At 47.5% G+C, this 26796-nt stretch overlaps 1 protein-coding gene across 1 annotated transcript; it reads left to right on the top strand.

Moving 5' to 3' along the window:
- The first annotated feature begins 516 nt into the window (after positions 1-516).
- Positions 517-26200, top strand: LOC111151677 (pre-mRNA-splicing factor CWC25 homolog). The gene is made up of 10 exons (XM_022509811.1): positions 517-867; positions 3958-4130; positions 11684-11920; positions 15196-15265; positions 15884-16011; positions 16675-16738; positions 17372-17583; positions 17990-18088; positions 23778-23939; positions 24660-26200. Exons 1-10 carry the CDS (start codon positions 850-852, stop codon positions 24772-24774), a joined length of 1278 nt encoding a protein of 425 aa, XP_022365519.1. The 5' UTR covers positions 517-849; the 3' UTR covers positions 24775-26200.
- The last annotated feature ends 596 nt before the right edge of the window (positions 26201-26796 follow it).

Raw genomic sequence — 26796 nt, 5'->3', positions numbered from 1 at the left:
AGGAAGGTATCTGTAATCCCAGATGGAGGGGTCCAGAGCTGATGAACCGTCAGGACTTAAGAAGGACGCCTCTTCCAGCATAAATGAAGGGAAAGGAAAAGGAGAAGCTGGCAGATTCTAAAGGTTTGGTGCAGGAAGGAGCGCCTGGCTGGTTCAGTGGGTAGAGCAGGCTCTTGATCTCAGGGTCGCGAGTTTGAGCCCCGCCTTTTGGGTAGAAAGCCTAATGTGGGTGGGCCTCAGCCAATAAAAAAATAATAAAGGTTTGGTGCCGGGACGCCGATGGAATGTCTGCGGGACGCTTTCTACTTCCCTCGATAAGGCTGGGAGTAAGAGCGGACGCTGAGTGGAGCTGGCAGAGGAGTGTGGGTTTGAAAAGCGTTTCTTACAGGCCGGTGTGGGCGGGAAGGGCTGGGTGGAGGCGAACTAGGCAAATTGGCAGTGACGCCTAGGGGGTGCGGGGTGAATGTCCTGGCGCGCTGCCATGGCAACAGGCCGGCGGGGCGGGGCCCCAGCCGACTCTAAGTGGCCGGAGCAGCGCGGTTTCAACACAGGGTTCGGGAAACCCGGTGAGGTGCCAACAGAGGTGGCCAAAACCGGACCGCAGGCGCCGCGAGATCTGGGCCCCACGCTGTGAGACTGCCCGTGACGCTAACACCGCACTGCGCGACAAAGTGCTGAACGTCATCGTCCTGCGACTCCGACGCAGTAATAGGACGCCCTCCCGGAAGTGGGCTCTGGATCGGGCAGTAAAAGTGGTAGCCAGGTCGCAGCTGAGCTGTTTCTCTGCGTTTCCTCTCGATCCCTCCTGAGCCCTGCAGGTCCGCGTAGAGACGAAACTTCTCCGCTGTCATGGGGGGCGGAGATCTGGTAAGTGAGGGAGACCTGGGCGGGGGAGGACGGAACCGGGGACCGACCCGGATTGGGGACGGAAATTGGAGGGTGTGGAAGTGGGTGACCATGGCTACACGGCCGTGCTTTCGTACGAAGGGAGCTGTAGCCTCGGAGAGGGGACCGATCTCTGGGGTCACGGAGGGGCCAGGCAGGGACCTGGAAACGTGTGCGACGTGTGTCGCCAACCGTGGCGACTGGTGTTTATGTGTTTGTTGCTGGGGCCTTTCCCGGCTGGAAATTCTAGGAAGGCCCGGGAGAGGGTGGTGGTGGTGGAACCATGCCTCTGAAAGGAGGCAGATAACAAGTCACGCGGGCTTTATTTTGTATATCTTGTCTTGGGCACTTCTCTCTTCCTCAGCTGGGAGTTTAGTCATGTTTTGGGCTGTAGTAGGAGTGGTCTTACCCCGTTGTCTTCGCCCCTGAGCCATATCTGTTTTAAACCTGAAGTTATCTTTTCACATCCACGTCTTTGGCTTCCACTCCTCCTTCAGTGCTATATTCTGATCTGTAGTGACAGAGCTGTATTCTGAATTATTGCACTTAATATAAGTTACGTGGGAATTTCTCTTGAACTGTATAGTTCATCTGTAGGGTGCTGAGCTCCAGATAGGGCAAAGGAGCCATAAGAGCATGGTGCAAGATCAGAAAAACGCTAACCCCTTTAAAGTGTTGCTGACTGAATCAGCAAACAGATTTTGCCACCTGTCCAGGATCTGTATTGGAATTTGTCAGGTGTTGTTGATTAGAATGCTTTCCAAGACTCCAGGATTCATACAGCTTAGTGTATTCTTTTTATTTATTTATTTATGAGAGAGAGAGAAAAAGAGATTGAGTGAGCACGAGTAGAGGTGGGGCAAAGGGAAAGGGGGAAGCAGACCCCCCCCCCCCCCGCCCAGTAGGGAGTTCGAAAACTCTATCCCAGGACCCTGAGATCATGACCTGAGCCAAAGGCAGACGCTTGACTGACTGAGCCACCCAGGTGCCCCAGTTTAGTGTATTCTTCAGGTAATGGCAGTCAGGGACAGGAAAGCTCTAGTTCAGGGTTTCTCAGCCTTGGTGCTGTTGACATTTTGGGTGGGATAACTCTTTGTTCTGCTTTTGGGTGGTGGGTGGGTGGGGGTCCTGCGCGTTGTAGGATGTTTAGCAGCGTCCTTGGCCACTAGCCACTGGATGCCACTAGCGCCTTTCTCCTTCATTTGGGACAACCAAAAATCTCTCTGAACACTGCCAAATGTTTCCTGGGGGGCAAAATCACCTGTGTTGAAGGAGGGAGAGGGAGACCAGTAGGACAAGGCCAGAGACGGGGAGAGATAGTGGACTGAGCAACCTGATGAAGGGAAAAGAAGGATAAGGTGGAAAAGAAAAAAGGCCAGCCCTCTTTGCCTGAATACCTTTTATACCCCAGGAACTTTGTGTAGGTTTTCTCATTTAGGCCTCTTAACTGGTCTCCTGGTCCTCAGTCTCTGCCCTCTCCAGTGCATACTGTTTTGTTTTTTTTTCTCTTAAAGATTTTATTTATTTATTTGTCAGAGAGAGAGAGAGAGAGAGAGCACAAGCAGGGGGAGTGGCAGAGGAAAAGGGAGAAGCACGCTCTCTGCTGAGCAAGGAGCCTGATGTAGGACTCGATCCCAGGACTCTGGGATCATGACCTGAGCCAAAGGCAGACGCTTAACTGACAGGGCCACCCAGGCGCCCCTCTCCAGTGCATTCTTTTTTTTTTTTTTTTTAAGATTTTATTTATTTATTTGACAGAGAGAGAGATCACAAGTAGGCAGAGAAGCAGGCAGAGAGAGAGAGGGAAGCAGGCTCCCTGCTGAGCAGAGAGCCTGATGTGGGGCTCGATCCTAGGACTCTGGGATCATGACCTGAGCCGAAGGCAGAGGCTTTAACCCACTGAGCCACCCAGGCGCCCCTCTCCAGTGCATTCTAAACACGATAGCTAGTCATGCCTGTCACCTGCATATGACTGTTTAGTGTTTCTTACTGTCCACAGGATAAAGCCCACTCCCTTAACATGCTTTATAAGGCTCTTAGTCTGTTTCTTTCTTAGTTGGCTTAGTTGGCTTCATCGGCTTCATCTTGGACTCCCCTCCTCACCAGCTTGCATGCCTTCTTTAGCCCCACAGAATCACTTGTGCTATGTTCTTTCTCACCACTGGGCCTGTAGTTGTGTGTGCTCTTCTCTCTGGAAACCTACCCCTGCTCATCCCTGCTTCCTACATCACTGGGCTAAATCGTAATTATCATGAGATGTCACTTCTTCCAGGAAACCTTCCCTGGTTGGCAGCTGAACCAGAACAGTGGCTTATGGGGAGAGGGGAGAGGAGAAGCATTCTTGAGGTGCTTCAGGGTGCCCCGTGAAGGGGAGATTGGAACTGAGGGGAGATTCCTGGGAAGGGAGGTTGAAAGAGGTACTTGATGGGGATGTAAACCACATAAGGTGAAGGCCGGCTAACTGGACTCAAGGAGCAGAAGATGTGTTCATAAAAAAGAATGTCTCCTGCCAAACGCACTAGAGTTCTGTTGCCTTTCAGAGTTTACCTTCCCACCTCTCCGCCCATTCCCCCTGTCATCACCACCCCTTATTTCAGGCATGGCCAGTGGAAGTCTGATCCATAAGCATTTCAAGCTGAAAGTGTTCAAAGGGAATCCAGAAAAGGCCTGTTCTATCCTGAAGCTTTATTTTTTTTTTTAAGATTTTATTTATTTGACTTAGAGAGATAAGTGAGAGAGGGAACACAAGCAGGGGGAGTGGGAGAAGGAGAAGTGGGCCCCTCGCCGAGCAGGGAGCCCAGTGTGGGGCTTGATCACAGGACCCTGGGATCATGACCTGAGCTATAGGCAGACGCTTAACGACTGAGCCACCCAGGAGCCCCTATCTTGAAGCTTTATATACTTGAACAAACCTCCCCCAGATGTGTGAGATTATCGGGTGTCAACCTTGCCATTGTGCAGGACATCTTGCCCTTAGATGTGTGCTTGGGCATGAGCAGGGAATGGGGGGCGGCATACCCACCCACGCACCCACCGCCTGTGTTGTTTTCTCCCCCCTTTCGTCCACCACAGAATCTGAAGAAGAGCTGGCACCCACAGACCCTCCGCAATGTGGAGAAGGTGTGGAAGGCCGAGCAGAAGCATGAGGCTGAGCGGAAGAAGATCGAGGAGCTGCAGCGGGAGCTGCGGGAGGAGCGGGCCCGGGAGGAGATGCAGCGCTACGCTGAGGACGTCGGGGCTGTCAAGTGAGTGAGAGGCTGAGGCCGCAGTGGGGCGGCGGGGCTGAGGCTGGCCTGCATCCCTTGCTTAGAGCTGCTGGCTGGGAGCTTGGGTTTTGGAGTCAGCCCGACCTGGGCTCAGTCAGTCCGACCTCAGGCTGGCTTTGCGTGTATTAGCCTAACTGTGTCCCCTGGGAGCAAGTTTGGGGGCTCAGTTATCTCAGAGGAACCAGCGGAGCGAGAGTACCTGATTCCCAAGATTTGTGGGGGAAACAGATGAGAGAGCGTGGAAAGGGCTTAGTGTAGGCCTGGCACATGCCTGGTACTTAATAAGCAGGCCTGAGGACGATTGCTTCCACCCTACCTCTCCGAGTGTGCCTCGGCCTCAGTCCTGCTTCTGTTTGTTCATGGACTCACGGGAGGGGGATAGTGAGGCCTCGTGGAAGCTGGTGCATCGTGTCTGTCAGGAAAAGTTGTGTGACAGTGGACAGTCCCACTCCATTTCACCCTACTTCAGTTTCCTCATGTAGAATATAGGCTAGGGGCAGCAGGGGACCGTCATCCTGTCCATCTCCTACAATAAGGTGGTAGCAGATGTATTCTGAGAAAGATGAAAAGTATAAAATGTATATATAGTGCATTTTTAAAAAAAGATTTTATTAATTTATTTTACAGAGAGAGAGAAAGAGCACACAAGTTGGGGGAGAGGGAGAAGGAGGATCCCTGCTCAATAGGGAGCCTGACATGGGGCTTCATCCCAGGACCCTGGGATCATGACCTGAGCCGAAGGCAGACGCTTAACTGACCGAGTCGCCCAGGTGCCCCATACGGTGCATTCTTAAATTTAGTGAAAACAACACACACACTAAAATCAAAGTAATCGATATTGTCCTTCTCTTTGTTCATGTCCTTGTGGGTAAGTCTCCTGGGTGGTGTGTGGCATACTGTCCCCATTGGGCATCTAGGGCTTTTCCTTAATACTTAACGACAGGAGAATCGGTGGCATTCAGGGTGGTGTGTGTATGTGCAACTTACACATGGAAGTGACATTATGGAACTTAGGCATGGTGACAGTCACATTCTTTCAGGACACCGGATTGGGGAGAAGGCTACTCTGACTCAAGTGTGAAACTTGGAATGTTTTAAAATAGTTTTAGGATTGGAGCGCCTGGGTGGCTCAGTGGGTTAAGCCTCTGCCTTTGGCTCAGGTCATGATCTCAGGGTCCTAGAATCGAGCCCCGCATCGGGCTGCTCAATGGGGAGCCTGCTTCCTCCTCTCTCTCTCTGCCTGCCTCTCCACCTACTTGAGATCTCTGTCTGTCAAATAAATAAATAAAATCCTTAAAAAAAAAATAACAGGGCGCCTGGGTGGCTCGGTGGATTGGGCCTCTGCCTTCGGCTCAGGTCATGATCTCAGGGTCCTGGGATCGAGGCCCGCATCGGGCTCTCTGCTCAGCGGGGAGCCCACTTTCTCCTCTCTCTCTCTATGCCTGCCTCTCTACATACTTGTGATCTCTTTCTCTCTGTTTCAAATAAATAAATAAAATCTTTAAAAAAACAAAAAAACAAAAAAAATAGTTTTAGGATTTTTATTTTTATTTTTTAAAATATTTTATTTATATCTATATTTGTTTATTTATATCTGCCTGATATTACACAGCATGCCTGATGTATCAGAAATGTGGGCTTTGCAGATTCTAGTTAATGAGGTGGGACTATAGACAAACAGCTTAAGAGCTGAGAGTTAAACATTTATCCTTTGCTGACCCTCAGGCCTGCTTATCTGTTGTGAATAGGAGGAAGTTTATTTTATTTTTTAAAATATTTTACTTATTTATTTGACAGAGAGAGACACAGCGAGAAGGGAGTGGGAGAGGGACAAGCAGGCTTCCTGCTGGGCGGGGAGCCCAATGTGAGGCTCGATCCCAGGATGCTGGGATCATGACCTGAGCTGAAGGCAGACGCTTAATGACTGAGCCACCCAGGCGCCGGAAGTTGATTTTATATTCTCTTTTTTTTTTTTTTTTTTGGCCCCCTCACATACCCTCCAACATAAAACACAAAGGTCAGCATGGATGTCCTTTTTTTTGGGTATTTACTTGCAGATGTCTTTAATCATCTGTTTGTCTGTCTCATGCTTGTATAGGTCTTTGCACAGTGGGATGCTTTTAATTTATCCTATAAAATGCCAGTAGAATCCTTTTACTATGTAATGATTCACTTTCATGGGTTAGATCATCTTTTCTATGTTTATAACACATCACTCGGAACAAATAGAAACCTCAGTACACCTATTATCCTGGTTGTCCAAATTGCTCTTCGCAATAGAGTGTTGCTTTTGTATTTACTGAAATGCTAGAAAATTACATGTTCTAGACTGCGGTCTATACCAGTGTTTCTCAACCTTTGCAGTTTAGAATGTTCTTGGAAGATTAAAGACTGGAGTGGTTCCCTAAGAATAGCGGGGGGTGGGGGGGGTCGCGCGCCTGGGTGGCTCAGTGGGTTAAGCCACTGCCTTCGGCTCCGGTCATGATCTCAGGGTCCTGGGATCGAGCCCCACATTGGGCTCTCTGCTCAGCAGGGAGCCTGCTTCCTCCTTTCTCTCTGCCTGCCTCTCTGCCTGCTTGTGATCTCTCTGTCAAAAAAAAAAAAAAAAAAAAAAAAAAAGAATAGCAGGGGGTACAGAAGGCAAGGACATCTGTATCTTTTAAGAGCTCTTGGTGATCCTAATGGGCAGCCTCCATTGAGAACCGGGTCCATATCTTTAATGATAGCAACAATAAAAATTCTATAGATCATCTTGCCTTGTTTTTCCCCCTAAGATTTGATTTATTTATTTGAGAGAGAGAGACAGCATGAGTGGTAGGGGCAGGGGGCGGGGGGGGGGAGAGAGAGAGAGAGAAAGAATATCTCAAGCAGACTCCACGCTGAGCCTGGAGCCCAATGTGGGGCTTGATCCCAGGACCCGGAGATCATGATCTGAGCCAAAACCAAGAGTCGTTTGCTCAACTGACTGTGCCACCCAGACACCCCAAGATCATTTTGATTTTACGTGGCTTTCCCCCCAAGTATCTTCTCATCTAAAAACTCAGAGTTGGGGTGCCCAAGTGGCTCAGTTCATTGAGTGTCTCTGCCTTTAGCTCAGGTCATGATCCCAGGATCCTGGGATCAAGTCCTGCATCAGGCTCCCTGCTCCATGAGCCTGCTTCTCCCTCTCCTTCTGCTATTCCGCCTGCTGTGCTCTCTCTCTCTCTGTCAAATAAATAAAATCTGTAAAAATAAAAATTAAGGGCGCTTGGGTGGCTCAGTGGGTTAGAACCTCTGCCTTCGGTTCAGGTCATGATCTTGGGGTCCTGGGATTGAGGCCTGTGTCAGGCTCTCTGCTCAGCGGGGGGGCCTGCTTCCCCCTCTCTCTGCCTGCCTCTCTGCCTACTTGTGATCTCTCTCTCTGTCAAATAAATAAAATTTTTTTTTTAAAAGATTTCATTTATTTAGGGGCGCCTGGGTGGCTCAGTGGGTTAAGCCTCTGCCTTCGGCTCAGGTCATGATCTCAGGGTCCTGGGATCGAGCCCCACATTGGGCTCTCTGCTCAGCAGGGAGCCTGTTTCCCCCTCTCTCTCTGCCTGCCTCTCTGCCTACTTGTGATCTCTCTGTTAAATAAAGAAATAAAAGGGGCGCCTGGGTGGCTCAGTGGGTTAAAGCCTCTGCCTTTGGCTTGGGTCATGATCCCAGGGTTCTGGGATCGAGCCCCGCATTGGGCTCTCTGCTCGACGGGGAGTCTGCTTCCTCCTCTCTCTCTGCCTGCGTCTCTGCCTACTTGTGATCTCTGTCTGTCAAATAAAAAAAAATAAAAATAAAAAATCTAAAAAATATATATATAAAAAAAGATTTATTTATTTGACAGAGATCACAAGTAGGTAGAGAAGCAGGCAGAGAGAGAGGAGGAAGCAGGCTCTCCGCCGAGCAGAGAGCCCAATGCGGGGCTCGATCCCAGGACCCTGAGATCATGACCTGAGCCAAAGGCAGATGCTTTAACCCACTGAGCCACCCAGGCGCCCCAAATAAATAAATTTTAAAAAAATATTTAAAAATAAAAATTAAAAAAAATCTCAGAGTTAACAGTGAGAGATGGTGGTTACTAGCTCTATTTTAGACATGGGATAGGAAAGTAACTTGCATGCACAGAAATAGTTACCCAGCTGGGTAGTGGTGGAACCAGACCAAGTCCTGCAGCCCTGGAGCTCGGCAATTCAGTGTGTTCTCTTACTAGAGGGCCTGAGTAGGACTGGTACTTGTTGGGTCCCTTCAAGACTCAACAGAGCCATGAAAATACTACTTTATAAAATTATCTGTCTTTGGTTTTTGTTTTTGTTTTTGGTTGTTTGTAAGATTGATTCTATGTATGTATGTATGTATGCATTTATTTATTTCTCTGTTTAAGAGAGAGAGTGCACGTGCATGAGTGAGGGGAGGGGCAGAGGGAGAGAATCTCAAGCAGACTCCAGCATGAAGCCTGACTCGGGGCTTGATCCCACGGCCCTGAGATCAGGACCTGAGCTGAAATCAAGAGTCAGACGCTCAACCTACTGAGCCTCCCAGGCACCCCTGTCTTCATTTTTTAATATCCTTTCCTCTATATTTGACCCAGTTAGCCTTCCCCAGAGACGTCTTTGCTCCCTGGCCTACAGGTAGATCATCCTTCTACGTCTTCCAGTCAGGTCTTCTCTTTCCTTCACTTACTTAGCTTCTCCCTCATCTCCCAGCTGCTCCTTTCCTTTTATGCTCTGTCACATTGTCTTCATTCCTGCAGTGCCGCTTGTCACCTTCATGTGGTGACTCTCTGAGTCCCCTCAGGACATGCTTAGCTCTTGTCAGCACCGCTTGGCAATGCGCAGACGTCTGTGCCTCATCCAGAAGCTTATGAGTGGCTTGGCTGCCTGAATCTTTGTCATCCTCTGCCCTTCCTCAACTGTCTGGCTCCTCGGACGTAGCAGAGTAAATGTTTACAAATGGATACGTGCATCATCTTTCCTCAGCTTCCCCGTCCCTGTTAGTGGCAGGCATGCAAAGGCATGGTCCTTCCGATCGTCTTTGACATGTCCTTTGAAAGTTCCTCTGACCCAATCCCCAAGACCTCCTTTCCTTTCAAAAAGGACCGCCCTGCTCAAGATCCGTTGACCCTAAGTCAGCACACATGGAACATACGATCATTAGGCAGTTGTCTGGGATTCATAGGTGAGTACACTATGGTCCCAGCTACCTAGGAGTTTAAGGAAACCTGGTAGGAGAGAGAAACACCTACACAGCTAATAGAAGGACCAGATAGTGCTGATTTAGTACTTAACTTTGTGCCATGCACTCTTCTGATGCCTTGGTCTTCCCAAATCCTTCTTGAACTACAACTTATCCTGTTCAAGAAATCCTGGGAAAGAAGTCCTGTTGGCATTGTCCATAGTCTCCAATGGTGAGGATGGTAACTGGGTTGAAGGCAGCTGGGGGAGGGGTCTTCAGCAGACTGAGGACCCCTGGGAAACTGCACAAAGGCAAGTCTTGTCCACCAGATACCAGCTCCTCCAGTTAAACCTTAGAGCGCCCATCACAGCTGACCCAACAGCCATGGCCTCTGGTCCATTTCTTGCTGCCAGTGTGGCTCCTGTTAAGGCAGCACCTGTGATGGAGTTCCAGAGATCTTCCTGCCCCTCGCTTGAACCCTTCAACAGTTAGTGGTGGAAAACAGACCTCCCTCAACTGTAAAGCTACTGCCCAGCTGTGGAGGCCTGATTTTAATAGCTCTCAAACTCCCTTGAAGTCTCTGGTTTATTCCACCTGGAGAATGGTGAGAACCTTTAATTGCCTGAAAGATACCAGTATCTATGATACTCATCATAAAGGCCCCCCACAGGGCATGGCCCTCACTCTACTCCTCCATCTTGACTCCAGTGATGTGAATGAGGCCACACAAGCTGGGTGGAGCCCGACAGCAGTGGCCCACAATCAGTTCTTAATTCTATAGTGTTTTTCAAACCGATCGTTTTAATAGGAAAAAAAAAAAAAAACAACAAACTAAAACTAAAGGGTTATGCCCCTCCGTTATTGGTTTAAAATACTATTTTTTTTAAGATTTTATTTATTTATTTATTTTAGAGAGCGTGAGTGTGGGGAGGGAAGGAGGGAGAGAGAGAGTCTCCAGCAGACTCTCTGCTGAGTGCAGAGCCTGATGCAGGGCTTGATCCCACAACCCTGAGATCATGACCTGAGCCAAAATGAAGAGTCGGACACTTAACCAACGGAGCCACTGAGGCACCCCTGGACATTTTTATTAAGAATGTTTTAAACCAGGGCACCTGGGTGGCTCCGTCAATTAGTGTCTGTCTTTCAGGTCAGGTCATGATCTCCGAGTCCTGGGATCAAGGCCCATGTAGCTCTCCCTGCTCAGTGGGGAGTCTGCTTCTCCTATCTCTGTTCCTCCCCTATCCTGTCCCCTGCCCCATGTGCACTCTTTCTCTCTCAAATAAATAAAATCTTAAGAAAAAATGTCCAGGGGCGCCTTGGTGGCTCAGAGGGTTAAAGCTCTGCCTTTGGCTCAGGTCATGATCCCAGGGTCCTGGGATCGAGCCCCATGTTGGGCTCTCTGCTCAGCTGGGAGCCTGCTTCCCCCTCTCTCTCTGCCTGTCTGTCTACTTGTGATCTCTGTCAAATAAATAAATAAAATACTTAAAAAAAGAAAAAATGTCCAAAAGACATAACTTAGGAAGACATTCTTTATGCTTACAGTTGTTGTAGAATTCTAAGTGAAAATACACAACTGTTAAGAAGCCATATTCGAAAAACATTGAAGTTAATGTTACAGATAATACTGTTTTGATGAAACTACTTTGCCTCTTGCAGCGTGAGTGTGGTTTCGGCCCTTCCACACAGGCACTTGTCAGTCAGTCAGCCACAGTCAGTCAGCTTTTACTGTCTGTTGTGTGAGGTTTGTTCGATTTTCCATTCTTTTTTCTCTCAGAACCTCAGGGCAATATTTGTTTGGCAAACATTGGACATAAGTTGGCTCCCCCTCTTTTGGCTTGAAAGCATAATTAACTTATTCAGTCACCTCTGGTCTTTTCTCATGATCTTCCCAAGTGAAGAATTGCTGCTTATGCCCATGTGACAACCCACAGCCAAACACACCCCGCACAACTGCGTATGCGGTCATTGATATCATTCTAGGTAATGAGATGATCCAGAATCTGTGTATGGTTTCCGGTTTGCCTCAGAATAAAAGCATAACCTACAGGCTGGGTAAAGGAGGCTTGAGAAGCCCTGAGCAAATGTCCACGCCCCAGGTTGAGGGATAATTTTCTCCACAGAAATGGCATCAAATGTGTGGAAACGATCTCCACTGAATGGTGAGCTCCATGCCGACCAGCCCCGGGTCTTTCCGTGCGCCACATGGAGCTCAGGGTGTAGCCCTGCGAGGCACCTGGAGAGCCGGTCCGGCTCCGACCAGCTGGAGTCCTCTGTCCCTCATCCTCAGTGGTATGTGTAGGTCTGTAAGAGTTGACATTTCCTGATTGTGTTTTTTTGTCTTGAACCAGGAAAAAAGAGGAAAAACTGGACTGGATGTATCAGGGTCCTGGCGGGATGGTGAACCGCGATGAGTACTTGCTGGGGCGCCCCATTGACAAGTACGTTTTTGAGAAGATGGAGGAGAAGGAGGCAGGCTGTTCTTCGGAGACTGGACTACTCCCAGGCTCCATTTTTGCCCCTTCCGGTGCCAATTCCCTTCTTGACATGGCCAGCAAAATCCGGGAGGACCCACTCTTCATCATCAGGTACTGATGACGGGCTAGGAAGGGTTTGCTTTTTTTTTTTCCAGAGTTGCTTGGCTTTGCAATTGGTTTCCTCTTGGCTTTTTCCTGCCCTGTAAAACGCTTTGTCTCCATTTGGTTCCCCTGATGTTGGGAAGGAGGATCCATCAAGGGCTTCTTATGTAGGCCATGTGATAAGAGATGGCAGGTGGACCAGACCAGACCAGATTATTCATTTACCCTTGGCCTTTGAACAAAATAGGAGTTAGAAGCATGGTGAGAAAGGCTGGCAGCTTCTTGGGAATTTGGGGCTATGTACAGAGCAGGATAGGTGGGTGAGCAGGCCTTCTAACTCCCCAACCCCTTTTTTTGGCTCAGTGGGTTAAAGCCTCTGCCTTCGGCTTGGGTCATGATCCCAGAGTTCTGGGATCGAGCCCCACATTGGGCTCTCTGCTCAGCAGGGAGCCTGCTTCTTCCTCTCTCTCTGCCTGCTTCTCTGCCTACTTGTGATCTCCGTCTGTCAAATAAATAAATAAAAATCTTAAAAAAAAAAAAAAGAAGAAGAAACCTTAGAATCTTCCTTAAAACTCTAATATGTAACATATCGAAGTAGAGTTGTGTTTTGGGAGCCAACTCATGCTGTGCCTCTTAATTTTTTTGGTTTAATTTGCAGCATTTTATTTCAGGTGTATAAGGTTGAACATCGAAAAACATTTGTCATTTATATTTCTAATTTTGAAAAAATTTTAAAGGTATTTACATGGTAAAAATATCACATAGATGTATGTAATGATACTGTGTATGTATGTGCAAATTTTTTCTCCCATTTTGTTAGCTTCTTAATTAGTTAAATCGTGGTTCATAAAGTCTAACATAAAATATACAGTTGTTTTTTTTTTAAAGATTTTGTTTATTTATCTGAAAGAGAGAGAATGAGAGCGAGAGCACGAGATGGGGAGGGTCAGAGGGAGAAGCAGACACCCTGCTGAGTGGGGAGCCCGATGCGGGACTCCAACCCGGGACTCCAGGATTATGACCTGAACCGAAGGCAGTCGCTTAACCAACTGAGCCACCCAGGCACCCTGTAAAATTTACAGTCTTAACCACCTGTAAGTGTACAGCCCAGTGGCAATAAGTACATTCACCCTATTGGGCAGCCATCAGGACCAACCATCTTCAGGAGTTTTTCACCTTGCAAAACTGAAAACTCTTTACCCATGAAACAAGAAGTCCATGTTTCCCCTCCCCCCAGCCCCTGGGAACCACCATACCACTTCCTGTGTCTGTGAGCTTGACTCTTCTAGGAATCTCACATGAGGGAAATCGCACAGTAATTATATTTTTGTGGGACTGGCTTATTCACTCAGCATAAGGTCTTCACAGGTTCATCCGCCTTATAGCATGTGTCAGAATTTCTTCCACCCCTCCTTTTTTTTTTTTTGAGACTTTATGTGTTTTAGAGAGTGCAGGAGAGCAGGGCCAGGGCCAGAGGGGGAGAGAGAACCTCAAGCAGACTCCCTGCTGAGCGGGGAGCCCTGCGAAGAGCCCGAACCCACAACCCGAGACGAAGTCTATAGTCAGTCACTCAGCCGACTGAGCCACCCAGGCGCCCTCCTCCCTTCTTAAGGCCGAATAATACTCTGTCATACAGATTCTGTTTGTCTCTTCATCTGTCAATGGACGTTTGGGTTTTTCCCCCTTTTTGGCTGTTGTGAATAATGTTTGTTCTGAACATTGATGTACAGATATTATGCGTATTATTTTATAAACTCCTTTTTTTCACCACGTTAAATATAGGAGACATCTTTCTATGTCATTAACTGTGCTTTTATAGTACTGTTCTTTTTATGTCTGCGTTATGTGGATATACCATAATTTATTGATTAATATTCTCTTATTGGGCCCTAACTTGTTTCCAAATTTTCATTGTTATAATGTGGACAGCTTTGTAGAGACCTTCCTAGATTATATCCTTACAGTAACAAATTCTTTTTCTTTTTTTTTTTTTTAAGATTTTATTTATTTAATTGACAGAGATCATAAGTAGGCAGAGAGGCAGGCAGAGAGAGAAGGGGAAACAGGCTCCCTGCTGAGCAGAGAGCCTGATGCAGGGCTCCATCCCAGGACCCTGGGATCATGACCTGAGCCGAAGGAAGAGGCTTTAACTCACTGAGCCACCCAGGCGCCCCACAAATTCTTAAGAATTTATAGGATTAAAGAGCACACAGGCTGTGATAAGTGTTGCCAAATTATCTTCCATGGAGGCTGACCAGTTTACCCTCATGAGCAATAAATGAGAGTAAGAACTTTTTTTTTAAGGATTTTATTTATTTATTTGACAGAAAGAGAGAGAGCACACAGGCAGGGGGAGTGACAGGCAGAGGGAGAAGCAGGTTTCCCTGGGATCATGACCTGAGCCAAAGGCTGACATGTAACCTACTGAGCCACTCAGGGGCCTGAATTTTTTTTTCTTTTTCTTTTTTTTTTTTTTTAATTTGACAGGAAGAGATTACAGGTAGGCAGAGAGGCAGGCAGAGAGAGAGGAAGGGAAGCAGGCCCCCCGCCGAGCAGGGAGCCCAATGCGGGGCTCGATCCTAGGACCCTAGGACCGAGACCCAAGCCAAAGGCAGAGGCTTTAACCCACTGAGCCACCCAGGCGCCCCTTTTTTTTCTTTTTTAAAGATTGATTTTATTTATTTTAGAGAGGTGGGAAAGGGGCAGAGGGAGAGAGAGAATCTCAAGCAGATTCCCCACTGAGTGTGGAGCTAGATGCAAGGCACTCTCTCATGACGCTGAGATCCCAACCTGAGCTGAGATCAAGAGTCGGACACTCAACCGACTGAGCTGCCCCGGCGCCCCTAGAGTAAGACTTCTTGAAAGAGGAATCTATTCTCTTTGTTTCCCAGCTGGTTGTCGTGCTAAGTAGTGCAGGTGGCATTGAAATGCTGCAGCCAGTTGATACACAGGATGCCCTCCCCCCCATTTACTCAACCAGCTGGGAAGCCCTGAGCATAAAGCCTACCAAGGAACAGCCCACACATGCTCTTCTCTACCACAGGGACGTAGTGTGGCCTTGCCCCCCAGCATTCAGTCCCTTCTGTAGGTTTGAGGAATAAACCCGAAGGCTTCCACAACACCATGCAGCTTTCCACCCAGAGCCTTTCCGTGTGCATTTGGAAAAAAAGATCGCTGTGTAGACTTGGTGGAGAGTAGAGTGAATGACTTAATCCCCTTGCCAAAAGAGAGAGTCATGATTTTTTATCATTTCCTTTTTTTTTTTTTTTTTTTTTTTTTTTTAGGAAGAAGGAGGAGGAGAAAAAAAGAGAGGTGTTGAATAATCCTGTGAAAATGAAGAAAATCAAAGAATTGGTAAGTAGTGTGTCAAATAAGCACTAGTAGGATCCTGTAGGTACCTAACCTGAGAACTTCTCGCATTTCACTCTCACTTCATGAGCGGGAAAGCAGAATGATTCCCTCCTTTATGTTACTTGGTTGGAAAAGCAGCATGTGAGGTCAGTTTTTTAAGAAATGAGGTGTATGGGACATGCTGTGGAAATCTTGGTCATACGGTGTGTTCAAGAGATCACGTGATGTCAACCCCCTAGGGCCCATTTATCATTCACGGGACGGACCGTGTGATTGTGTTTTGGGTTAGTTGGTAAGGAAAATGTAAAAATTGATCTTGCAGTCCCTGATGGCTTTCAGTGGAGTTGGAGTTCTTCTGACCAATTGGAAATTTTGAGGCCTGGGCTCTGGGGATGGTTTACGAAGAGATCCTTAGCCCCGCCCCTGAGATTCCGCTCCAGGGTCCAGGGGGTGCTTGTGCACTGCTGGGTTAGCACTTGCCCTCCTCCTGTTGACAGGAAGCTCTGCTAGCATCTCAGACCGCTGTAAAGCCAGAGGTACAGAGTCAGGTAGTGTGGGCGTGAACCAGGCCCCTCAGGGCCCTCCCTGATCTTGCCTGTCTATGTTTTGCCTATTTTCTAGTTGCAGATGAGTCTGGAAAAAAAGGAGAAGAAGAAAAAGAAGGAGAAGAAAAAGAAGCACAAGAAACATAAGCACAGAAGCTCCAGTAGTGATGGTTGCAGTAGCGAGGAGGAGCGCAGCCGGGGGAGGTGAGCACGTGGAGGCAGGCCCCCCACCATGACTCATTGACTCATTCATTCTCCGGATAGTCACGGACTGTGCTTTGTGTGGGGAGCTGCCAGGCACTGGGGTTTCAGGGGTGAGCACTCTCATGTGGGCCCCCTGGCCCACAGAACTCATCACCCAGCACCCACGCCGATTGGAGGTCTGGGTGAAGCCCCTTTCGGAGCTGATCATGTAGGTCTCAGCACAGCCCTCCTAGATGTGACTTTCATTTCGGCTGGTGACTTTTCCAAGATGGAAGTGGATTTTATGTAGCCTTCTTTTCTTTCCTTTTTTTTAAAAAAATGCATTAATGGGCCCATCTGGGCCCATTCTGTGTGTCTTCTCTGTGGGAGCAGTGAGCACTGTCGCTGCTGACTCACTCTTAGTCCCCAGAATAGCAGCACGAGGCCAGAGGAGAACGTGTTCAGGCGTTGGGGCTGAAAAGCCAGGCCCACGGATTTTCACAGGAAAAACATGGCTGTGCTGACACGTCCTCCAGCAGACAGTGCACATAGACAGCCACGCTGCCGGGCGACTGCACCAGCGGGAAAGGTCATGTCCAGAGCAGGAAGCACGCTTCAGCGTGAGATTGAAACTGGGCCTTGAGGTGTTTTCTGCTTCAGTGACTATGTGTTTGAATCATTTAGATCTCAAAAGAAGGTGGCAGATTCTTCCCCTTTGCTGTCCAGAGCCCCGGGATATGGCTTACAGGTAAGGCTGTGAGCATCTCGGGGGGTGACCATGGGCTGTAGAATGTGTTTGCTTGAGAGCCTGTTTGGACAGAGAGCATCTCCCGCAGCCCGCCCGACATCATGAGGGAAGGCGGGAGTTTGGGCCGCCAGGGTGGGGGCTGCCGGGGAGCTGGCCCATTCTTTATCCCTGAGCCTCTGGCTGGGGCTCAGGGTCCTCTGAGCAGAGACCCTACACCACCAGTGGGGCCTTAGGCATTCGGCCTCTCCCTCTGCCGATAATTTCCACGAAACGCAGGCATTTTAGGCTTCTAGGTTGATGGCTTTTGACAGGTGGACGTCCCTCTAGATTCCTCTTCTCTTTAGTAGGTTTAACCTTAGGTCCCGGTCTCCGTGCTGTCTCTTGCGGCTGCCCGGGCCGTGGTGAAGAGTCAGGCAGTGCAGGTGGCTGCTGGGACGCATGCTCTGAGGGGATTCTGCAGAGAACTTTGCTAAGTTTGAGTGCTTCTCTGGGGTAACTGTGTGGTGGGCGCAGTACGCCCGCTTGGCTTCTTACAGAACCACAGTGCTCATTGATTTCCTTGTTTCACTGCGTTTTCTCCGGAGCTACAGATGCCTCTATGAATACCTTCTCTTCCTTTCCTTGATGCTACAGATCAGGGACTCCTACCATAGCCAGGGAGCGCAGAGTTCTCCGATGGCCAAGCAAAAGGGAACGCACGGGTTGAAGAATTATTCCAGGTCCAGAAGCTCCTCCCACTCACCTCCCAGACATGCCAACAAGAAGAGCACCCGAGAAGCAGGGGCCCGGGACAGGAGTTCTCGATCCCCAGGCAGAAGGTCACGGTCCCCGAGGCCAAGCAAAGCGTGAGTGTGGGAATTCACTGGGAAATGGCCTATAAATGTGGGGCTGGTCACAGCAGGTATTTGCTTTTGCTGATGTCTGCTCATTAATTTTTCCAAATGTCTTTGCTTTATCTCCTTTATAATGTGTGTCTGTCCACCCCTGCCCTCCTGCCACCAGCCACCTCAATGTAAATCTCAGGCCCCTAGAACTACAGATTGATCTATGTAGAATCTTCGGAGTGAGTCTAATATCAAATCTTATGTATCTTTATGTGTTTGCTTTTCTTCTACTTCTGCCCTCTGTTCTCTTCAGTTTGGATTATAATTCTAAGACCGTTAGCTTTTCTCCCATTATTTGAGGGACATGATAAAAGCCCCTGTGTTGAAAAGGCTTTTCTCCTGTCTGCCCTCTGTGCGTCTGTCACAGGCACAACTCTAAGGTCAACAGAAGAGAGAGAGGCCGAACTAAGAGCCCATCACCTAAAAAGGAGGTCTACCAAAGGCGGCACGCCCCTGGATACACCAGGTGAGTCAGGAGGCCCGGACCTGAACTGCAGACTCCCTGGGCCCGAGTCTAGGAGTGGCTTAAACCAGGGCAGGTGGATAATCAACTTTTATTCTTCTTGTCATAACAGTCTGTCCCACCTCCCTTCCCTGCAAGGCACATTGGAAGGACAAAGTAATAGTTTTACCTTGATGAACAATTGATTAAGTGACTGTCTCTGAACATCTGTAAACGTGTTGATTCTCACAAGAGATTTCCACAGAGAAGCTTTTCCCTAGAGAGTGTTCCTTTCCTGAGGCATCAGCTAAGGGGGAAGCAGGGTGCTGTCCTTGAGGGCAGACACCCTAAGATGGACTCTGTGTTGGAGCTGGGTGTGGAGTGGGTCAGACAGAACAGGGGCCTGCGGCCCTGGGCCCTGCGGCCCTGGGACCTGAGGGGAGTTGGCTCTGCCCACGAAAGACTGTCTGTAGGAGTCTTGCTCTTTATAGAAGTCTAGAGGAGCCGGGCAACTTTTGTGAACTTCCTTTTACTGCCCAAACAAGTTGGCTACATAGTAGAATTATCTGGGCAGCTTAAAAAAAGTTCCATTACCTGGCTACAGCCCAGCCCTATAACATCATGATCTTGGGTGGTGGGGGCAGACATCAGTATTTTTAAGGCTCCCCGGTGACTTCAACAGGCAGCCAATGTTGAGGACAGCTGGGAGTCTGCACCACCTCTTGTATTCACTATGTTAAAAATAGTGCAGACTCTACAGGTCCCTTTTAACTCTTGATTGCCTGATTCCCAAAGTTTAGTTTCTTTTTCTTTTTTTTTTTTTTTAATTTTATTTATTTATTTATTTATTTATTTGACAGAGAGACACAGCGAGAGAGGGAACACAAGCAGGGGGAGAAAGAATAGCATGAGAGAGGGAGAAACAGGCTTTCCACTGAGCAGGGAGCCCGATGCAGGGCTCGATCCCAGGACCCTGGGATCACCTGAGCTAAAGGTCGACGCTTAACGACTGAGCCATCCAGGCGCCCCTGATTCCTGAAGTTTCTAAGAAACAGAAACTTTCTTAAACGTTTTCATCTTGACTGACAACTTTCTAAAATATGTTATATGTTTCCTTTCCTCACCAGAGTATGTTTTGTAGAATTTGTAGAATTTGTAGAATTTCATCTTTCTCTGGTGACAGTTTTTCAGCTGGGCTGGAGGTCATTCTGCTCCTCCAGTCAATGCTCATGAACATATGTATTTGTTTCTGTGTTTTAAGGCTCTCGGTCAGCGTGTGACTATGCTTTTTCAGATCCTGGTCGTTCTGTCCCTTTTGCCATCTGTCATCACTTTAGTTGGTCATACTTTATCAGCCTTTTTTTATCCCCCTTAGAATTTGTGTTGAATTTTGTGATTTATTTTTTTTTTTACGATTTTTTTTTTTTAATTTATTTGACAGACAGATCACAAGTAGGCAGAGAGGCAGGCAGAGAGAGAGAGGAGGAGGCAGGCTCCCTGCTGAGCAGAGAGCCTGATGCGGGACTCGATCCCAGGACCCTGAGATCATGACCTGAGCCGAAGGCAGAGGATTTAACCACTGAGCCACCCAGGCGCCCCGAATTTTGTGATTTAAATGGGTTAGAACCCTCAAGACCTCTCTCTCCCATCAGTAAAAGCACAGAAACTTTAGTACATAGATTTTGTGATCTCATTGTCCATTTTGGTTTGGTGTTCCAGGTGGTTGAGGTTGCTTTATGTAATTAAGATGATGGTGAATTAAGATAAAAAGAGAAAAATTATGGCTGTAATGGGGAATTTTGTCAGAATTTTTAAATGCATGTGTTTTCTTTTGTGTGTATGTTTTCTTTTAATTGGTGGTCGAAAACGGCTCTAAACAGCTGAAAAGATGAAGCTTCTCTTTTGTGCTAAGGTGCTCGATTTAAAGCAGTTTTGGGGCCACCAAAATTTGATGGGGTGGCTCAGTTGGTTAAGTGTCCAACTCTTGATTTCAGCTCAGGTCATGGTCTCACAGTCCTGGGATTGAGCCCCAGATAGGGCTTCATGCTCAGTGGGGAGTCCTTGAGGTTCTCACTTTTGCCCTCTGCCCTGCTCCCTGCTTGTGAGCTCTCTTTCTCTCAAAATGATTAAATAAAGGGGCACCTGGGTGGCTCAGTGGTTTAAGTCTCTGCCTTCGGCTCAGGGTCCTGAGATCAAGCCCTGCATCGGGCTCTCAGCTCTGCAGGGAGCCTGCCCCCCACAACATCTGCCTGCCTCTCTGCCTACTTGTGATCTCTCTCTCTGTCAAATAAATAAAATGAAATAAAATGATTAAATAAGACCTTTTTTTTAAAAAAAAGCAATTTTTACAGGATAAGACTATTTTTTTCTTGTAAAATTTTTTTGGGGTCTTGTGGGATTCCCATTTAATATTTTCCATTGCTTTTGAAATTACAAATTTTTTTACAGGCAACACAGCACTTTTATAATTTTTGAAATATTTTATTTACTTATTTTAGAGAAATTTATTTATTTTGGGGGCGGGGGTCAGAGGGAGAGAATCTCCAGCAGATTCCCTGCTTAGCCAGAGCCCGCAAGCTGATCACTTGAAACCAAGAGTCAGGCAGGCACTCAATGGACTAAGCCACCCAGGTGCCCCTTCCCTAATGTCTGAGAGCTCTTTTATGTTTGATTGTTCCATTTTAAAAACCTTTCTCGGGCACCTGGGTGGCTCATTTGGCTAAGCGACTGCCTTTGGGTTAGGTTGGAAACCCAGGGTTCAGGGATCAAGTCCCACACCGGGCTGCCTGCTCAGCGGGGTGTCTGCTTCCCCCTCTCCCTCTGCCACTCCCCCTGCTTGTACTTTCCCTGTCAAATAAATAAAATCTTTAAAAAATAAATAAAAATAAAAAATAAAAACCTTTCTTGGGACGCCTAGGTGGCTCAGTTGGTTAAGCAGCTGCCTTCGGCTCAGGTCATGATCCCAGCGTCCTGGGATGGAGTCCCACATCTGGCTCCTTGCTCGGCAGGGAGCCTGCTTCTCCCTCTGCCTCTGTCTGCCATTCTGTCTGCCTGTGCTCGCTCTCTCTCCCTCTCTCTCCCTCTCTCTCTCTCTGACAAATAAATAAAATCTTAAAAAAAATAAAATAAAAACCTTTCTCATTTTATCATTGTAATATCTTTCATTTACATATACTTTCGTTTACTTTTCCTTTGGTCTCTTTCCTGTGGGAGGCTTTTCTGAAATGTTTGGCGGTACTTCACTGTCTATTCATATGTAAGAGTAAGGAATTAAAGCTGAGATCACTGTATTGTGTGTGGGCAGCACTTATCTACTGGTGGGAGTTTGGGTTTGAACTGGTTTTTAGCTGGGGATACGCATATCAGTATCTTTGGTTTTCTTGCCAGGAACCAATAAATTTCTTCTCCTTTTTTCTTTTTTTAAACATCTTATTTATTTGACAAAGAGAGAGAGAGCACAAGCAGGGGGAGCAGCAGGCAGAGGGAGAGGGAGCAGCAGACGCCCTGCTGAGCGGGGAGCCCGACACAAGGCTCCATCCCAGGATCCTGGGATCATGACCTGAGCTAAAGGTATATGCTTAACTGACTGAGCCACCCAGGCCCCCAAGAACCATTAAATTTCTATAGAAGGGGGGTGCCTGGGTGACTCAGTTGAATGCCTGACTCTTGGTTATGCTCATGGGGTTGTGGGATCTAGCCTCATGTTGGGCTCCACACTCAGTGAGGTATCTGTGGGAGATTCTCTCTTTCTTTCCTTACCCCTGTTGCATTCTCTCTCTCTCTCAAATAAATAAATACATCCTAAAAATTTTTTTGTGGGGCTCTGGGGTGGTTCAGTGGGTTAAAGCGTCTGTCTTTGGCTCAGGTCATGATCACAGAGTCCTGGGATCGAGCCTACATTGGGCTCTCTGCTCAGCGGGGAGCCTGCTTCCTCCTCTCTCTCTCTGCCTGCCTCTCTGCTTACTTGTGATCTCTCTCTGTCAAATAAATAAATAAAATCTTAAAAAAAATTTTTTTTTTTTCTATAGAAGGAAAAAACCCTCTGGCTCCCTGACCAATGGCTCTAACTCTGGCTTCTGGCATTTTAGGAGACATTCTTTTCACCCCTGGTGGCCCGGCCAGCTTCCTTTGCTGTGCCCGATGTGCCTGCAGCTCCTGATTTCCTGTTTGGCTTAGTTCTTCAGAAATTACCAGAAGGGTCTCCTTTCTGGAGGACCTCCTGTCTTGTTTGGGAGAACAATCTCTGGCTTCCCCAAGTTAGGCATGAGGACCCAGGGTGTCTTGATTGCTCCTCATATAGACTTTAGATCAGTCCCTTTGTTTTCAACTTTACCGCCATCTGCTACTTGGTGCCTGCAGTCTCTGAACCTTTCCTGGATTTTGCTTCTGATTAGTATTGGGCACTTAAAGAGACTGAGTTTTCTCTAATCTCTGAAAAGTAGTTGCTACCCCTTCATCTGCTTCCCTCTTCCGACAATTTTTTTTTTAAAGAGTTTTAAATTTATTTCAGAGAGAGAAAACAAGTAGGCAGAGAGGCAGGCGGCAGGGGGTGGGGGGAGGGAGCAGGCTCCTTGCTGAGCAGAGAGCCCGATGTGGGGCTGTATCCCAGGACCCTGAGATCATGACCTGAGCCGAAGGCAGAGGCTTTAACCCACTGAGCCACCCAGGCACCTCTCCAACAATTTTTAGACCTCTTTTATCCAATGTCCTCTCTTCTCCCATTCTCTTTGTGGTTTTATATATTTTATTTAATGGGTTTTTTTAAATGAAGCATTGTCATTTCACTATAGACAACTAAATGTTAAGTTTTAGTGTCTTAAGTTTCTGTCTCAAAATTGAGCTCCACTCCCTAATGAGACTCCACCAAATATTTTTCCTCTTAAAAGGGGATCTTTTAAATGGGCTTATCACATCCATTTGACAATCAATGGATTTGAATTTCTGACCTTGTTAAATAGTGATTGAGCTGGTTCACCACCTCCTCTTCTTCCTCTGACTTCATTTGCCATGAGTGTCAGGAAAGAAGACTTATCTACTCTGAGATTAAGTTGAATTGACTTGAATTCTTCTGGCATCTGCATTCTTTTTTTTTTTTTTTTTTAAAGATTTTATTTATTTATTTGACAGAGATCACAAGTAGACAGAGAGGCAGGCAGAGAGAGAGAGAGAGAGAGGGAAGCAGGCTCCCTGCTGAGCAGAGAGCCCGATGCGGGACTCGATCCCAGGACCCTGAGATCATGACCTGAGCCGAAGGCAGCGGCTTAACCCACTGAGCCACCCAGGCGCCCCTGGCATCTGCATTCTAACTTATGCCTAAAGTGGTGTATTCCTGGGCTATGTCCATGGATTTCTAAGCATATCCAGTAGGTAGATGGTAGATGTCAGCAGTCACATGGCTAACTTAGTCCTGTGTTCTTCAATAAGTTGTTGAGCAAACAATCGGAATATTTTGTATTTTATGTTTAGAAATACCACTCCAGAGATTACTGAGAGAGAGAGTATGAAAGTCTTTGAAATTTGGATGAAACCACCTGCCCAAGGTATTAGGAAAGAAGGAGACTCGTGCTGAGGGTGGCCCTGGGTTGAGCATTTCCATAGAGAGAGCAGGGCGGTGGAGAGCCTGGGGTCCTACCTAATTTGTTGTCCCTGTACTGTATGGGTGTTTTTGCTGGGAGAGAAGTAGACCTGATAGGATGGTTTTTGTGTTCAACAGAAAGCTCTCATCGGAGGAACTAGAGCGAAAACGTCAAGAGATGATGGAAAATGCCAAGTGGCGGGAGGAAGAGAGGCTGACCATCCTCAAGAGGCACGCCAAGGATCATGAACGGGAGCAGAGGCTGGAGAAGCTGGGCTCCAGGGATGGGAAGTTTATCCAGTGAGTGCATCTTCTTTTTTTTTTTTTTTTTTTTTTAAGATTTCATTTATTTATTTGACAGAGATCACAAGCAGGCAGAGAGGCAGGCAGAGAGAGAGGAGAAAGCAGGCTCCCCACTGAGCAGAGAGCCCGATGCACAGCTTGATCCCAGGACCCTGGGATCATGACTTGAGCTGAAGGCAGAGGCTTTAACCCACTGAGCCATCCAGGCGCCCCCAGTGAGTGCATCTTCTTGCTGCCTGATGGCTTTCATGGCTGTGGTCCCAAGGAGGCAACTGGGCAGCGGATTCATTCATTGTGTTCCTGGTGTTTCGATGTCTGTGCAGTGAGAATGGGGAGATCAGCCTCCAGGCCACCTTTGTTACTACTCCCAGCATCTAGCTAGACAGTGGGGTATTTCTGATTTGAAGGAAGGAGAAGTGAATTGGTATTTTCATTGGATCTCCTTGCTTTCCATTTAAGTAAGAATTCATGGCTCAGGAGGCCTTTTTCCAATGAGGCTTTACCTGGTTTTTCAAAACAGATAACTTTTCCCTGTTGGACGTTGGTTTAAAAAAATTGAGTTCCAGTTGGAGTCCACTCCAAAGTTACCTATATGAGCTTAAAAGAGCTTAGGTTTCTACATCTGCTTTATGGTTGGCAACCTGTTTCTTCTAAGTCTGCCAGATAGGTGACCACTTGACAAATATGTTACTCACAGATATTCTCCTGTCTTCCTAGCCGCATGAAGCTGGAGAGTGCATCTTCCTCCTCCCTGGAGGATAGGGTGAAACGGAACATCTACTCTCTACAGAGAACCTCAATAGCTCTGGAGAAGAACTTTATGAAAAGATAAAAGCTATCCCCTCTCTTGCTGGCTTTCCTGAATTTTCCAGGGAGGCTATTGATCCCTTAAAAATTCTCTTTATAAGAGTTCAAGTGACTTCTTGCACAGTTGTCAAAGCACCACTGTTCAAAGTGACTCTCTTCCGGTGATTCCTGAAACAGCTTACTTCCTTTGAGAACCAGTGCAACGCACTTTATGGGACACTCAGTAACTTTTGCTGAGTGCCTTGTAGGTTTTAATGGGTGGGCACTGGACACTCTAGGTGTGAGCACTCACCCTGCTCTGGAAGGCTGTTTCCTGTGGTCATGATACTTCTTATGCCACTTTATTCCCCGCTGTGAGAACTGTGTGCCTCAGTGTAGACCAGACCTTGCAGAAACCTCTCTCCGGAGTTGCCCAGATAGACTGTGCTTGGTGGGATAAATGAACATCTTTCTTGATTTAGAAGATCATGTGACAGAATGCTGTCAGCTTAGGGCAGAGCCAAGGAGAGACAAAGAATCTGGAAGGGGACACAATCCAAAAAAGCACTAAATGAGCTGTTGAACTATTTGGACTGTCTTTTGAACTGTAAAAAGTATAGTGTGTATGTGTACAAATGTATAATTTTTACATGCTTTTTAAAAAAGTTAGCTTTGTGAGAACATCTTGTTTGGTAAGTGACTTTACTATATAATGGAACCATATTGTATCTTGTTACCGAGTAATACAGTAATGCAGGTCAGCTTTTTTTCCCCTCTGAATCCAGCTAGTTTAGGAGGAGCCTGGGTTTGTAGATAGGATCCAGGGGATCTATCCTGTTACACTGCTTACAGGCTCCCATGTGGGCAGTGCAGCCGTGAAGTCAAATGATTTTAGGAGTTAGGACCAAATTACCAGTGTGCTCCCACCCTGGCTCTTAAAATAAAATGGAAGCTGTTTTATTTCATGGCTTCCTTTTAATCATGTAGTAATCTTATTACAATTCTATATTTCCAGGAGTTTGCTACTATTTTTTAGTCAGGTATTAAAAACCCCCAAAACTCATGGAACCAGTCTCCTGCCTTTACTCCTTTCCCTTTTCTATTCTTTTACCAGAAGCCCTCATTTGACCCATGAACTCCTCAGGCCCTCTTGACCCACATATTAGCGGGGCTAGTTCCTTGTTCTGCTAATTCCTAATTCTGCTTAAAACGAATTTGGGTTTATATATATGTGCACTTAGATGCTAGGCACTGTAATACTTAAAACCCAGTCTCTCCCCAGAGAGAAAGTAACACTCACTTGTTATTCATTTAATCACCTCATCCTGCTTCTCTATGCTAATTATGTCTTTTATTTTATTACTTGGTAATAAAGGCTACATTTATTTTTGTAACTGTTTAAAGAACAACCACGTGCTGAGTACTGAATTTACGAATTCCCATACAGAACAATACTGACCCGCAATTTGTGTCAAATCTTTGGAGATCCGAATCTTTGGAGATCCTTCTTCCGAGAGGAATTACATAACAAAGCGTGGGCAGTTCACTCACAGATGTCGTGAAGTGTGCCAGAGAATAAGACGATTACAATTTTCTGCTGCAGGATAGGTGTCTTAAGGTGCCGCAGGTCTCTTAACTCGACCCTTTGAAGGGAAGAGGCCAATCGGCAGCTGGGTGGGTGCGGGGCCCATTCATAAAACCCAGGGCTCCGGGCCCGCGGCTCTCATTGGCCCCGGGGGAAAGGGGCGTGACCCGTAGGTGGAGCCCGCGCCAGGCCCAGGGGAGTGGGAAGATCCACACTTGGGTGGAGCGAGGGGGCGTTCCTTGGTTTTCCCGGCAGGACTTCCTTTTCCCCTCGCTGGGTTCTCCTCTCTCCCCCGGGATGGGATGGTACGTCCCACCCTCCTCGCATTCCCGCCCCTCCTCCCCTTCGGAGCCTGGGCGCCGCCGCCATCTTGGCACGTCAGGTTGAGGGGAAGAGCCAAACCCTGGCTTTGGGAGGGGGCGGACAGAGGGACCCTCCCGCGGTGGACGGCGAGCCCTACCCCAGCCCACCTCCCCTTTCCGT

This window comes from Enhydra lutris, unplaced genomic scaffold (assembly GCF_002288905.1).
Source record: "Enhydra lutris kenyoni isolate GAN:26980312 unplaced genomic scaffold, ASM228890v2 scaffoldscaffold26, whole genome shotgun sequence".
NCBI classification, from domain to species: domain Eukaryota; kingdom Metazoa; phylum Chordata; class Mammalia; order Carnivora; family Mustelidae; genus Enhydra; species Enhydra lutris.
This window is presented reverse-complemented; position numbering and strand designations above follow the sequence as displayed.

Bases quoted from the DNA above. Each gene is read 5' to 3' on its own strand.
- LOC111151677 (XM_022509811.1), top strand. The intron at 17,584-17,989 runs GTGAGTGTGGGA...CGTCTGTCACAG, and splicing joins TCCCCGAGGCCAAGCAAAGC to GCACAACTCTAAGGTCAACA. The intron at 18,089-23,777 runs GTGAGTCAGGAG...TGTGTTCAACAG, and splicing joins CACGCCCCTGGATACACCAG to AAAGCTCTCATCGGAGGAAC.